Source organism: Chinchilla lanigera, unplaced genomic scaffold (assembly GCF_000276665.1).
Source record: "Chinchilla lanigera isolate Chin_1 unplaced genomic scaffold, ChiLan1.0 scaffold00067, whole genome shotgun sequence".
Taxonomy (NCBI): Eukaryota; Metazoa; Chordata; class Mammalia; order Rodentia; family Chinchillidae; genus Chinchilla; species Chinchilla lanigera.
In genome coordinates, this window is record NW_004955468.1 from 7,904,986 (window position 1) to 7,918,025 (window position 13,040).

The window sequence follows — 13,040 nt, forward strand, 5'->3', positions numbered from 1 at the left end:
AGTGCTGGGATTACAGGCGTGCGCCACCATGCCCAGCCAAATCTGCCATGTTTAATGCCTTCCCTGTAATTCTGTGAATTTATTGTCCTGCCTTGTGTGCAGACATGTCCTGATCACTAGAACAGGGGAAAGAGGCTGTCATCTGGAGTCTGCTTAGACACAGGGGCCCCAGAAAGCAGGAAGTCTTGGCATACCCAGGCCACAAGGCAGTCAGAGCGGGCGCAGGGGCAGGCATTCCTGAGCTCTCCCTGCCTCTCAGAGCCCACACTTCAGTTCACAGACTGAGTAACAGACATCGAGCATCCTTCCCAAAGTAAGCTCAGAGGTGCAGAATCTTGCCCTGCCCGAACTGGCCGATTCACAAGACCTTAAGTGCATCCTTTGCATTGGGGAGGGCGGCCTCTGTCTAAAGGATATCAAAAGGAAAAAGCAAGGGGAATTTGTGGGGGCTGGAGCACACTCTCCCTTCTGGGGTACAGGGAAGTACTAGAAGGCTACCTCTGTCCCACAATGGGGTGGATCTGAGATCTTTGTTCTAAGAGTTCAAAATTTTCTCCCTGAATTGAGAAGGGACGATTTTGTGTTAGAGACTTGTCATTCTGGCCTATTCTTGGATCCAGATATTATAAAACCAAAAGCCACTGAGCAATGGACTCTGCCCCGAATTTCCTTAATCACAGTCCTTTAGCAGCAGCTTCAGTCTGTAAGGAAAAGGAGGTCCGCTGAGGTGAAAAGGTGCTGAGGAATCTTGGGCCCAGCAGAAGAAGCTCGGAGGAGAAGCTCTGCCGCTTTTATTTTCCTTCCCTGCCCCCAAGGGGCCCTGTCAGCTTTGGGCTCTCCTTTCCTACCTGTTCTTGGGTGGTGGGGAAGCCCAGCCTGCCCTTGGTCACACCTCTGTCTGGTATTTTCCTGCCAGCGTGGCAGTGTCGTGACCCCAGACAATTCTTCTAAAGATAATTTTTTAGAAGAGGCATAAGGTGATTTATTAGGCAGCAGTTTAATAGTACACACTCAAAGAAATAGAGTGTGGGCCCTCAAGAGAGAGGCGCTACAGTTGGAAGCCAGGAATATTTGTTTGTTTGTTTGTTTTTGGTCTTTTTCAGACAGGTTCTCTTATGCAGTTCAGGCTGGTCTTGAGCTCACTTTGTACCCCAGGCTAACCTTGAACTCGCATGATCCTCCTGCCTCAGCCTCCCGAGTGCTGAGATTACAGGTGTGCACCACCACACCCAGCTATTTGTGTATTTTTGGTGGTGGAATTTGTGAATCTATGGAAGTTCTATCTTGGTCTTGATTGGGGGCCTGCTCCACAGAAAAGATAATGGACCATTTTACAGGTGAAAGGCATGAGCCCCATCTTTTTTTTTTTTTGGATGGGTGAACTAAGATATTTTGTTTAAAAACTATTCTTTGAACTCTTGCACTCTTTTCATCTTATGATCAGGTTTCTGCACTTTATGTTACCAGGTTTATGTTACTAACCTATGAACTTAAGGTATTTTTAAGGGAGTTTGGGTATGATGGGCCCAGACAAAAAGAAGCATAGACAAACTTTTAAAAAAAAAATGACCTTTACAAGATAACTGTGGGTAACTCTGTGTGCCGGAGTTATAGTCTTCTACAAAGTACAGTTTTTAGTTGTGCTTTTCCTTATCCCCTTCTTACCTATCTTTATTTCCTCTGTCCTACCTCATTTTCCCCCAGGTTTATTGTTCTAAAGGTTGTCTGACCAGCCCTGTGATCCTAGCACTTTGGGAGGATGAGGCAAAAAGATTGCAAGTTTGAGGCCCAGCCCAGACAATTTAGCAGCTTAGCAAGAACCTGTCTCAAAGTAAAAAAAGCTGGGGATATAGCTCAGTATGAAATCTTTGGGTTGAATCCCCAGTACCAGTATTTTTTATTAAAAAGAAAAGTTTAAAAAAAAGAGGGGGCTGGGGATTTAGCTCAGCGGCATAGCACCTGCCTGGCAAGCGCAACGTCGTGAGTTCGATTCCCAGTACGGGGAAAAAACAAAACAAAACAAAACAAAACAAAAAAGGTCCATCTGTCCATCTTTCCAGCTATGTTGCAAACTCCTGAAATTCTTTATTGTCAGCTTGCTCTTTCTTTTTTTTTTGAGATAAAGTCTTGTGATATAGTTCAGTCTCAACTTGAGCTCATCATATAGCCCAGGCTGGCCTCAAACTCACAGCAGTTCTCCTGCCTCAGCCTCCCAAGTGCTGGGATTACAGGTGTGCACCACCCCAGCCAGCTGAGCTTGCTCATCTTACACCTTTGTCTTGATACAACCTTAATGCCTCATGTGTAGACCTGTATGACCTTTTAAGAGTTGTTGCTTCAGGAAGTCGTGACACATAGCCTGCACTCTTCCAGACTCTTGTCACTTTGCATCCACCCTACCTGCACCTTACCGGATGCAGCCTGGGGTTGGTTTATTTCCATCTGAAAGCCAGGTCTGTGACACTCAGGCTCACAAAGCAGGCAAACGCCAGTGTGGTCCCAGAATTCGCTTTTCTCTGGCTTGGTATTAGCCTACATGCCCAGTCACATAAAAGAGGGCCTGGCTGGGACTTCCTGTGTTTGAGGACGTCCTGAGCCAACTGAATGGCCGCTGATGCCCTGGGTCAGCCTTGCCTCCCCAGGATAATGGGTAGACCATGCGGCCAGGGCTGCGTTTGGTCTGTCACTAGTCTGAAGTTCATCAGATGCGAGAACTTGGGCCCGCTCTGCTGCCTCTGCTTGCCTATTACCTAGCAGCTGGCCCGCCTCTGCGTGACAGAACTTTCCACGCAACTGGACATGGTCTCTCATGCACAGGGCCAAGCTATTGCCTTTTCCAGAAAATGACAGCCCTTCCTGCGAGCTCCCGGAAGAGTAACGTTTAGGTGGAAGTTTTCCTGTTCTCATGAGAGCTCTGCCCTTGAATTCACCTTTAAGGTCTGCCGAGATGCCCATCATGGTGGATGACATCATGAAGCTGCTCTGCACCATTTCGCAGGAGAGGAAAATGAAGGCAGCTGTCAAGCACTCTGGGAAGGGCGCTGTGCTCACAGGGGCCGTGGCCTTCATTGGTGGTTTGGTCGGTGGCCCACCGGGACTAGCTGTTGGTAAGTGCGGTGTCTCCCCTGGATGGCCAGCCCTGGCCGTATCACAAAAGGATCTTTGAAATTATAGCAAGGACTGCCTTGTAAGAGTGATGCCTGTGCGGGGGGTTTGCAGAGTTCAGGTTGCCTCTGTGAGATGATCTTTGTGTATCTAATCCATTATGTTAGCTGGACATGGTGGTATACACCTGTAATCCAGGCACTGTGGGAGACTGAGGCAGGCGGGTCTCTAAGTTTGATCTCAGCTTGGGTGACCTAGTATCTTAAAATAAAAAATAAAATAAGGGCTGGGAATGTAGCTCAGTGGAAAGGCCCTGAGTTCAGTCCTCAGGACTGAAAAAAGTAAAACATGCAAGGAAACAAGCGTCTTTGTGAATGCCTCAGAAAGGCAGCATACTCCTGGCTGTGGCTTCTGTGTGCCTCAGCTACTTTAGGACCCTTTCCAAGTGGAGGGTCCCAAGGCACTGACCCCGCTGTTCCCCAGGGAGGAACCCTGGAGGCCAAAGACAGGTGCCTGTGACCTTCAGGGACCTGTCCGTGTCACTGTCCTGTCACGTCGGCAGGGCCCTGGTGGGGACGCTGGGGTTGCTGAGCCCCTTCTCTGAGCCGATGCGAGCGGCAGCTCCTGGCCAGCTTCCCCCTTTCCCGGCAGCGTGTTCAGAGCAGGGGAGAGATGCTTCCCTCTGTGTTTGAGGAGGAGTGGGAGAGTGCGGCGTCCGCTGCAGCGAAAGGAGCAGACCAGCGAGGAGCTGCAGTTGCTGTTGGTGGCGTCTCTGCCTCTCACTCCCCGCCTGCTTCAGTTTAGGAAGCGGTTTCTAGCGATGAATGAACACGTGGCTCCATGGAGCTGAGATGAAGTCCTCTGTCTGGGTTAGGGGCAGGAAGAATTCCCTTGTCCCCAGCCTTGTAAGAGCTGTGTGGCTCAGGGACGGAATCCGAAGGCCCCGGCCACCTTCCGGGGCCCTGAGACAGGGCCTCTGGTGGGGCTTGCACCACAGTTCAACTGGTGGTGCCGTAAATGGCTGGGCCTCTGCCGCGCTGGGCCAGGCAGACACTCGCAGAATGCCTGCTCGGGTGTGGTGAAAGCCTGGGTCGCAGCCACCTCGTGAATGTGGACTGGAGAGAGAACCACTTCTATGCCCAGGTTGTTCGATGCCCAGTCTTCCCGCTCTGCTCTTCCCTTTGGTAGCAAGATTGACATTCAAGGACATTTCCTTAAGCTAGAGCCACACAGGGCGTAAAACAAGTGTCGGGGTGGCCCCAGACCTGGCCAGTGTGTACTTCCCTTTCCAAATTTGGGGAATTCTCAAATCCTGACTTCAGCTCCTTCCCATCTGGGAAGGAAGCAGTAAAGGAGCAGACAAGGCCATTTCCCTGTCCCTCGATGGTATTCTGAATGCTCGAGCCCCAGCTATGGGGCACCTTCCTGGGGTCATTGTCGAGCGCTGTGCCCAGCTGCCATCTGGGAGCACATACTTTATTCACACTGAGTCAAAGCCGGTGGAGAAGGGGCTGTCTGCTAGGAGAACCCGGGAGACTTCATGCTTCCAGACCCCGGTCATGGGTCGGAGCATCATTTTACCCAGAAAACAAAGGAATTTTCTCTTTGCCGAAGAGCTAGTCATTTGCTGGGTGATATTCCTGGCGGCTCTTTGCATTAAGTGCTGCTCTAAATCAAATATTGATGTTCTCATAAAGGTTTAGTGCAGAGGAGTGCAACTCTTGTCGGCTCTACGCATTTCACTGGTGTCATGGGGAAAAGTTCAGTAAAAGTTGTAAATTAGCTGGCTTCAGCTCCCCGGCACGCTCCTCTCCTTCTGGGAGGACACAGGCAGGGCCTGGTCCTGGGACCAAAGGCGGTGTCTGCACCAGGGTGGCTTCTCTTTGGCCCAGGTTGCTTTATGTAAAACAATGTTTTCTTTTCTTTCTTTTTTGAGGAGTTGAATATTTTATTTCTTGTGCTGCAAAGCTGTTGCTTCACTGTATGAAAACAGCACTGGCAAATTGAGTGTATTGTAAAATTATGACGGTATCATTCTTCTTCTGACCATGTGCAGCTGACACTTTCCTCTCCTCCCTGTATTTCCAAGGGGAAGATAACTTAAGTGTTTTGACCCAAATGCAGGGAGGAATCAGCAAGCTACAATATTATAAAAGGCTTCTGAGAACAGTTACCCTTTACATTTTTTTTATTTTTTATTTTATTATGTATTTTTTTGTCTTTTTGAGATAGGGTCTCGCTATGCAGTTCAGGCTGGCCTTGAGCTGACTTTGTAGCCCAGGCTGGTCTCGAACTCACAACGATCCTCCTGGATCCTCCTGCCTCAGCCTCCCGAGTGCTGGGATTACAGGCATGCGCCACCATGCCCGGCTCTACGTTTTTTTTAATAACTATTTTTTACAGTGGATCATTTCCTGAACGCTGAATATCAGAACCTACACCCTAAGCTAGGCACAGCTGTAATCTCAGCACTTTGGAGGTCAAGGCAAGAGGATCTCTGTGAGGCCAGTCTGGACTACATAATGAGTTCAAGGCCAGCTTGAACTATATAGCAAGACCCTGTCCCCCCAAAAAATCAAAAAGCTTGTAGCCTAATCTAAAACTCAGAAGGTACAAGAAAGATGCATGCTGTTTATCTGCAGTTATTAGGAAGGTGAGGGCTATTTTCTTCAGTAGCAGCGTGGAGAGTAGTCTCTTGCCCACCTGTATTTCTAAAAGTTGTTATCTTAAGCCTTCTGTCTACCACTAATTTAAGACAACACTGCTGGAGAAAGTTATTTCATACTAGTTAATGTAGGGGTGCTGCTTTCACCCCTCAATAGATTTTATGTGTTTCTCAGACGCTGTTTCACTCACGCGTTCATCTAGTTCTGCAGGGACTCAGCAGCCTCTTTATCAGCCCATCATCTTCCTCATAGCAGGATTTGTAGACGAGCCCAGGATTCTCTGCAACAGCTTTCCTCCTGATAGAGGGGGATTGAGCTCGCTGGCGGCTTTCACCCTTTCCCAAGCACCGGACTCGTCTTGCTTTTTCACTTCCATCCCAGCTTTCGGCAGACCTCAGGAAACAGTATGGCCCAAAGCTTCCTGTGCTCATTCCTGCTGTCCCACTGCCATTTTCTGCTGTTCTCCATTCAAGCTTCTCTGGGAATTTATGCACCATGAGCAGAGCAGGCCGGCAGGGCAGCTCTTAGTGCCGTGTTCACAGGGGTAACTGGGGTCATTGGCCTGCAACTTGGACCTAAAGCAAACTTTTCATTTTGCGATAATAATGGATGTGCAGAGAAGTTGCCCAGGTTGCGTGGAGGATAACCGCCCCATCCTTCACCTTTCTTTGGTTTCCCCGGCGCTGACACGGACCATGGCTTACTGTCAAAGCTGAGAAACCAACGCTGATAGGTCACTGTCCACCCTTCCCCTGCCTTTGCAACATTGCATTTAATTGCGCTGTTTCTCTGATCTCTTCCGGTCTATGACAGTTTCTCAGGCCAAGAGGCTTTTCCGTGACTGTGATCCTTTTGAGGGGCACAGAGCAGATATTTTATAGAATGGCTCTCAGTTTGGGTGCATCGGATGTGTTTTTCTTGGTTAGCCTGGGCTTACGGGTTTTTGGGAAGAATACATTGGAGGTGAAATGTCCTCCTCTTCCTTCGGTCCAGGGGGACAGGACAGCCATGTGACATCACCAGGGATGTTGAACTTGATCACTCGGTCAAGGTCTTGGGTGCTGGGCTTTTCCACTGTAAGTTTCTGTTTCCTGTTCTGTTCTGTAGGAGTGAGTCAGTAGGTCCAGCCACTCTGCATCTTTAAATATCTGACTGCTGATATTTAAAAATTGCGAAACATTTTAAAGGTACACGTCTGGTGTTCTGCATGGCGTAGGGCCGCAGCTGGGGATGGGGACCCTGCACCCCAGGTTCACCACAGGGCTGCTCTGTCCGCTTCACTCCTTTGGCTCACCCACCTGGCCCCTAAAGGTACTGGAGTTTGAGACCCTGCCCCAGGACACTGTCCCTCGCCTTGTGCCATCCTGTGTGTGGCCTGGGTAGGTGGAACTTTCCATTACAGTGTACCTTCATGTCCCAGAATAGTATGCCTTAGCTTTGACAGGGAATTTGAGTTTTAAGAAAGGTTTGTGCCTTTGTTAGACAGCATAAAGAGGAACAGTAAACTACATTAGATTCGTTACTTATCAGAAGAACTGGAGCGGCTGTGTGAAAATGTTCAAGAAAGATCCTGCTTTTCTGTTCTCAGGGTCTTTTAGCCTTGGGAGTTCCCTGCCCAGCTCTAGGTCAGGCTTCCTGTCAGCCACCAGTAGAGAAATTCCAGCCTCACCAGGGAGATAATTTTCTTCAGAAATGCATTTTCCTTTCAGCCCTTTTTAGTCATGAGCGGGACACTTTCCTGGGACGCATGCAGGGCCTTCTTCCGGCCCTGAAGAGGATTGCAGCTGGCACAGTCCTGAGGTGGAGGTGGCCTCTGCTTTGTTTTGCCTGAGTGAGGGTTCAATTAACTGAGCACAGGGACTGGAGGCCGCATAAACCTTTGCCCGCTGTGCTGCCTGGCAGAGTGGGGGGGAAGCCGAGCTCACTCTGACCTGTTCACCAATGTCCCCATTCGTCACGAAGGAGGACATGCGCTCAGCGAGAGCCTGAGGCCAGCGTGTAGAGTGAGGCCTGACTAATTGAACCCTTCCTGCTTTCCTAGGCGGCGCCGTCGGGGGTCTCCTCGGTGCCTGGATGACGAGTGGACAGTTTAAGCCCGTTCCTCAGATCCTAATGGAGCTGCCCCCCGCCGAGCAGCAGAAGCTCTTTAACGAAGCCGCGGCCATCGTGCGGAACTTGGACTGGACAGACGCCGTGCAGCTGACCACGCTGGTCCTGGGCAGCGAGGCCCTGAAGCAGCAGCTGCTGGCCATGCTGGTGAACTACGTCACCAGGGAGCTGCGAGCCGAAGTTCGGTATGACGACTAGGCCGCCCCGCTGGGGAAGTGGGTGACGCTGTGACTGTCAGAGGGCTGTGCTGCGGGGCAGTCAGAGGAGACCGGCAGATCCCCCTGAGGAAGGCACACGTCATCCGCGTGTCACCTCACGCTGGAGCCGAAGGTGCTGCTGCAGAGGCCAGAGCCGGGCTGCGTCACGGCCCGGCGACTGTTTCTGAGGAAGCTGTGTTTTGTGCTATTTGTGTTCATGTTGCCCAGCAGCCTGGGTTGCTGCAGAAGCCAGGACAGCCTCCTGCAGGGCCTGTGGCCGCTCTCCAAATCCTCTCTTGATTGCACAGGAGCCTGGGGAAGTCAGCTTGCACTTCCGGGCCTCCTCATCTTGTGAGGTTGGCTCCTCTTCCGGGCCCCTGTCACCAGAACTTTGTTACCTGCTGAGTGTGCCCTGCCCTGCCAGTGACTTGGACAGTCGCTTGGGGAAGGAGGTTGAGCCACAAAAGTCACGCACACTGGACCCCTCCTCCCAGTGGCTGCGGGCCTGGCCCTCCTACCCTGAGGCCTTGCCTTCCCCTCTCAGAAGTCATGGGAGTTCTTTTATTACTGTTATTCTGGCTCTTTGTTGTTCTCTCAACTTAGGTTCAATATCACTTCAAATATTTCTTCCCCCAAGACATGGTCTTGCCCTATGGCCCAGGTTGACCTCCAACTCCTGGGTTTGGGTGATCGCCCTGTGTTGCTGGGACTACAGGATTGCACCACGATGCCCAGCTTCATCTCAAACACTAGTTTTCTCGCTGTAGCCCAGGATGGGTTTGAACTCAGGCAGTCCCGCCTCAGCCGTCCATGTGCAGGGATTATAAAGCGTGTATTACCATGTCTGGCTCTGGCCACATTTATCTAAAGTAAGTCCTTCTGTTCCCCATCTCAGCTCTGTTGCTTCAGAAGACAAACCACAACTTATAATTTACTTGTGTCAAAGGCAAAATTACAACGAATTTAAAGATCTTAACTGAGCTGGCTACAGTGGAATGCATCTCTGGTCCCAGCTACTCGGGAGGCTGAGGCAGGAGGATGACCTGAACCCAGGAGTTCAAGACCAAAGGTAGAAAACAATGAAACCCAGTCTTAAGAAAAGAGAGAGAAAGACCCAGAGAGATCTTCTTTGGATTTTATTCCCATTTGCAGAATCAGGCAGTACCTTATCCTACAAAATAGAATGAGTATTTGGAAGAGCCAAGCAGAGGAGGTAAATAGAAAAAGCTGAGGGAAATCAGAAGCAGAACAGAAAATGTAGTTTCAAACTGACTTTCCTTGTAGAGGCTAAAGCAGAGGAAACTGCCTTGCTGCCCTAGCAAAAGCTGGCTTGTTAACATTTCTGTCTCTCTCTGTGTCTGTCTCTCTTTTTTGGTTTCTTGAGACAAGATCTGACTAGGTACTTCAGGCCGGCCATAAACTTACCATGTAGCCCAGGCTGCCCTTAAACTCCTAGAGATCCTCCTGCCTCAGCTTCCCCAAGTGCTGGGATTACAGGCGTGTGCCACCACGCCTGGCAGCTGTTATCTCTTATTATCTTGACTTCTCCTAAAGAGGACGAGTGAGTCCATTTTAGTTGGCCCATTGGGTCCGGTGTGCATGAGCTCAGTCCAGGCCAAAGGCCTGTCACAAATTTAACTTAACATTTCTTTTTTTTTGTATTTTTGAGACAGGGTCTCACTCTGCAGTTCAGGCTGGCCTTGAGTTCACTTTGTAGCCCAGGCTGGTCTCAAACTCGCCACGATCCTCCTGCCTCAGCCTCCCGAGTGCCGGGATTACAGGCCTGCACCACCATGCCCGGCCCTTAACCTTTCCTTCTTCCCTCTTTTTATCTCCTGTTCCTATTGGAAATGTTACAGCAAGGTCTCCCGCCCTGGCTCCTCCTTCCCCACTCTCCCTGGTCCTCCACTGCCCCCCTCTGCCATGCTATTTCTTCTTTAGAACCAGCCAACCGTGACTAAAACTGAGCCAAAATAAACTTTCCTTCCTTTACATGTGGGTGTCGGGTATGGCGTCTCAGCGATAGAAGGTGACTGAGGCAGGCCGCTGAGGGTTGCCCTGGTGCCGTGTCACTCCACTGTCAGAACTGCTCCTCGACCGTGTCACCAGGTCACAATGAGCTTTTCTGAAAAGTCGTTTTCCTGTGGATTTTGTGTAAGGTCTCTGACTTTGCAGGCTTACGCGAAAACCAGCAGGAAGGTACCTGGTTTGTGGCTTTAAGGGATGGAAGGAAGCTCCCCCAGCTCCGTCCCAGAGGCCTGCCCTCCCAGGCTGGCAGCAGGGCCCTCTCATCCCCAGGCCCAAGGGCTGCAGCAGGGGCCCTCCCAGGGGTGCAGAGGAGGCGCTTCTGAGCGCCAGCTCGGGAGAGCTCAGTAGCCTGCGCTCCACGGTGTAAAGGGAGCTTCAGGGTAAACTCTACCCCAGGGCCGATCCGGAAGCATGGAGCCTTTGTCCCAGAGAGCTTGCTCTTCGGCGTGCCTCAGCCGGCACAAATCCTGTGCCCTGGCACAGAGTCACCCTCCTGGAGCTGACCAGCCCGGGTCCTTTACGTAACGCTGGAGTTGTGTTCCTGAGGGCCAGGGCAGGGGTGGGAGGGATTCTCTGTCACTGAGAACTGGGCGTGAGCTTCTTGTCGGGCCATCAGCTCTGCTTTTTGTGCTGAGTAGACCCTCACCTCATCTCTTGAACTAAAAAGTCTAATGTCAGGACACGGCCACTAGTCACTTTGTTATAGCGTTAGTGGGGTCCAAAGTAGTCCTCTTTTTCAGTGTGAAGGAGAAAACAATGATTTGCAGATAGGTGGAAAGGAAACCAGAATAAACGCTTCTGGTCCCGGGCTTCAGTGTGAGGGGTTCCTTCCCACCTTGACTAGCGTGGTGAACTCTGCAGTGCTCACGCATCCCCTGGAGGAGCCAGGCTGTCGTGGAGTCCCTCGGCCAGGCAGTTGGACCCTACCCATTTGTATTCATCAGCGGGGTCCCAGCTGCCAGGCCGGGCCCGGGGGACGCGGGTCTGAGACCTGGTGATCACTAAGGGCTCTGCCCGGGCCTGCTGCCCTGGGACAAGCCCCAGATGGTGATGGGGACTGCTGGGTCCCCGGCCAGTGCTACATCTAAGGTTCTTTTTTTTTGGTACTGGGAATTGATCTCAGGCCCTTGCACTTGCCGGCCAGACGCCCGCACCGGCAGGACTCGTGGCTGAGGGCTCAGGGAACTTTCAGACCCAGAGCCCAGCATCCTGGGAGCTGAAATCTTGGTTTCCATTGGGATTTCTCCGCAGAGCCTCTTCTCAGCTCCTGCAAATTTAGACTTCACATTTCTGTGTCTTTGTAGAAGTGTGTTTATGTTTGAATGAGTAATAACCACCTGCTGCAAAATGTAAAAATACTGGAGAACACAGACTGAAGAAGGGTTCCCCCAGCCGACTCTGGTTAGCAGGCAGGGGAGACGGCTGCCTTGTGGCCCCGTGCTCGTCTCCAGAGGCGGAGCTGTTCTGTCTGTGCCTTTAGCTCTATTGTATTTATTTTTTAGGGGGAGGGTACTGAGAACTGAACTCAGGACCTCGCGCTTGCCAGGCAGGTGCTGCGCCACCGGCAAGCTGTATCCCCAACCCTCTAGTTCTGTTTTAAAATAGCCTTTGGAAACTCTTCATTTCCTTTGAGCTGCCAATGTTTATTGCTGAAGATTTGGGAAGACCCAGAACCACACAATGAAATAAAAACCACTACAGAATCCACCGTCCTGAACACTGCTATGGAATTTGGTATATTCCCTGTAAAACTTCAAATACTATGTGTATATATTTCTAATATATTTGCATTTTTACTCTACATACCTCTTTACACAGTTTTATCATTTAATATTTGAATGTTTAGTATTTTTGCTGTCATTTCATGTCCTTGTACACATGCGAAACGGCTGTGTAGCATTCCACTGTACCGAACTGCTGAAACACACGTGTTACCTTTATTTAGAGTTTTACTATTATAATTTGCAGTGAACATTTTTGTGTTATTCTCTTTGTACTTTGAATCTTTCTCTTTCTTCCTTCCTTCCTTCCTCCGTTCCTTCCTTTCTTTCTTTCTTTGACAATACTGAGTTTGAATCCATGGCCTCAGGGGATCTTCAGGAGAAGATCCCCTGAACTGTATCAGTCAACCCTTTTAAAAATCTTTTATTTTGTGACAGGATATCACTAAATCGCTAAACTGCATAGACTGGGCTTGTACTTGCAATCTTCCTGCCTCAGCCTCTCAAAGTGCTGGGATTATAGGCATGCATCCTTATACATAGCAATATTTTAGATTTTGATGGTCTTTGAATTATGACGGATGAGAGTCTTTGCAGTGAGATTGCTAGCTTAGAAAGCGTGTAATATTTTAAAAATTGGTTGCTACATTCAGTTGAAATTCTCCCAGAGAGGCAGTGTCAGTAATTCATTCTCCCAGCAAGACATGGGGTGCGCACAGATCATTGTATGCTCACCAAGGAATGGAATAGTGGGGTCTTGAATTGTTACTAATTTGATGGCTGATCCCAGAGATCTTGGTTTCTCCTCTTTTTTTCTTTTCTTTTCTTTTCTTTTCTTTTTTCTTTTCTTTTCTTTTCTTTTCTTTTCTTTTCTTTTCTTTTCTTTCTTTCTTTCTTTCTTTTCTCTTTTTCTTTCTCTTTCTTTCTTTCTTTCTTTCTTTCTTTCTTTCTTTCTTTCTTTCCTTCTTTCTCTTTCTTTCTTAAAATCTGCGTGCTGTCAGTTGGGCTGCCGCTTGGGCCCCTGTGATCCATGGCCAGGTGGCTTTGACACCGCAGGTTGGGGGGTCCCCGTGTCCCTGCGGGGCAGGGCAGGCAGGCAGCCTGGGTGGGAGCCCAGTAATTATAAAAAGAAACCATCTGTTCCAGGGCCGGTTATTAACCTGCCTCGGGTGCTGACGTGACAGCGCCGAGCGTGGTTTTCACAGGCAGATGGT

At 50.0% G+C, this 13,040-nt stretch overlaps 1 protein-coding gene across 1 annotated transcript in view; it reads left to right on the forward strand.

Annotated features, from left to right (window-relative positions):
- Positions 1-9,053, forward strand: part of LOC102011427 (chromosome unknown open reading frame, human C19orf12) — a 10,601-nt gene extending 1,548 nt beyond the window's left edge. Inside the window, exons 2-3 of the mRNA XM_005400110.2 lie at positions 2,938-3,107; positions 7,813-9,053. Coding sequence (XP_005400167.1) covers positions 2,938-3,107; positions 7,813-8,078 — 436 coding nt within the window. The 3' untranslated portion in view covers positions 8,079-9,053. The remainder of the gene's footprint in view (positions 1-2,937; positions 3,108-7,812) is intronic.
- The last annotated feature ends 3,987 nt before the right edge of the window (positions 9,054-13,040 follow it).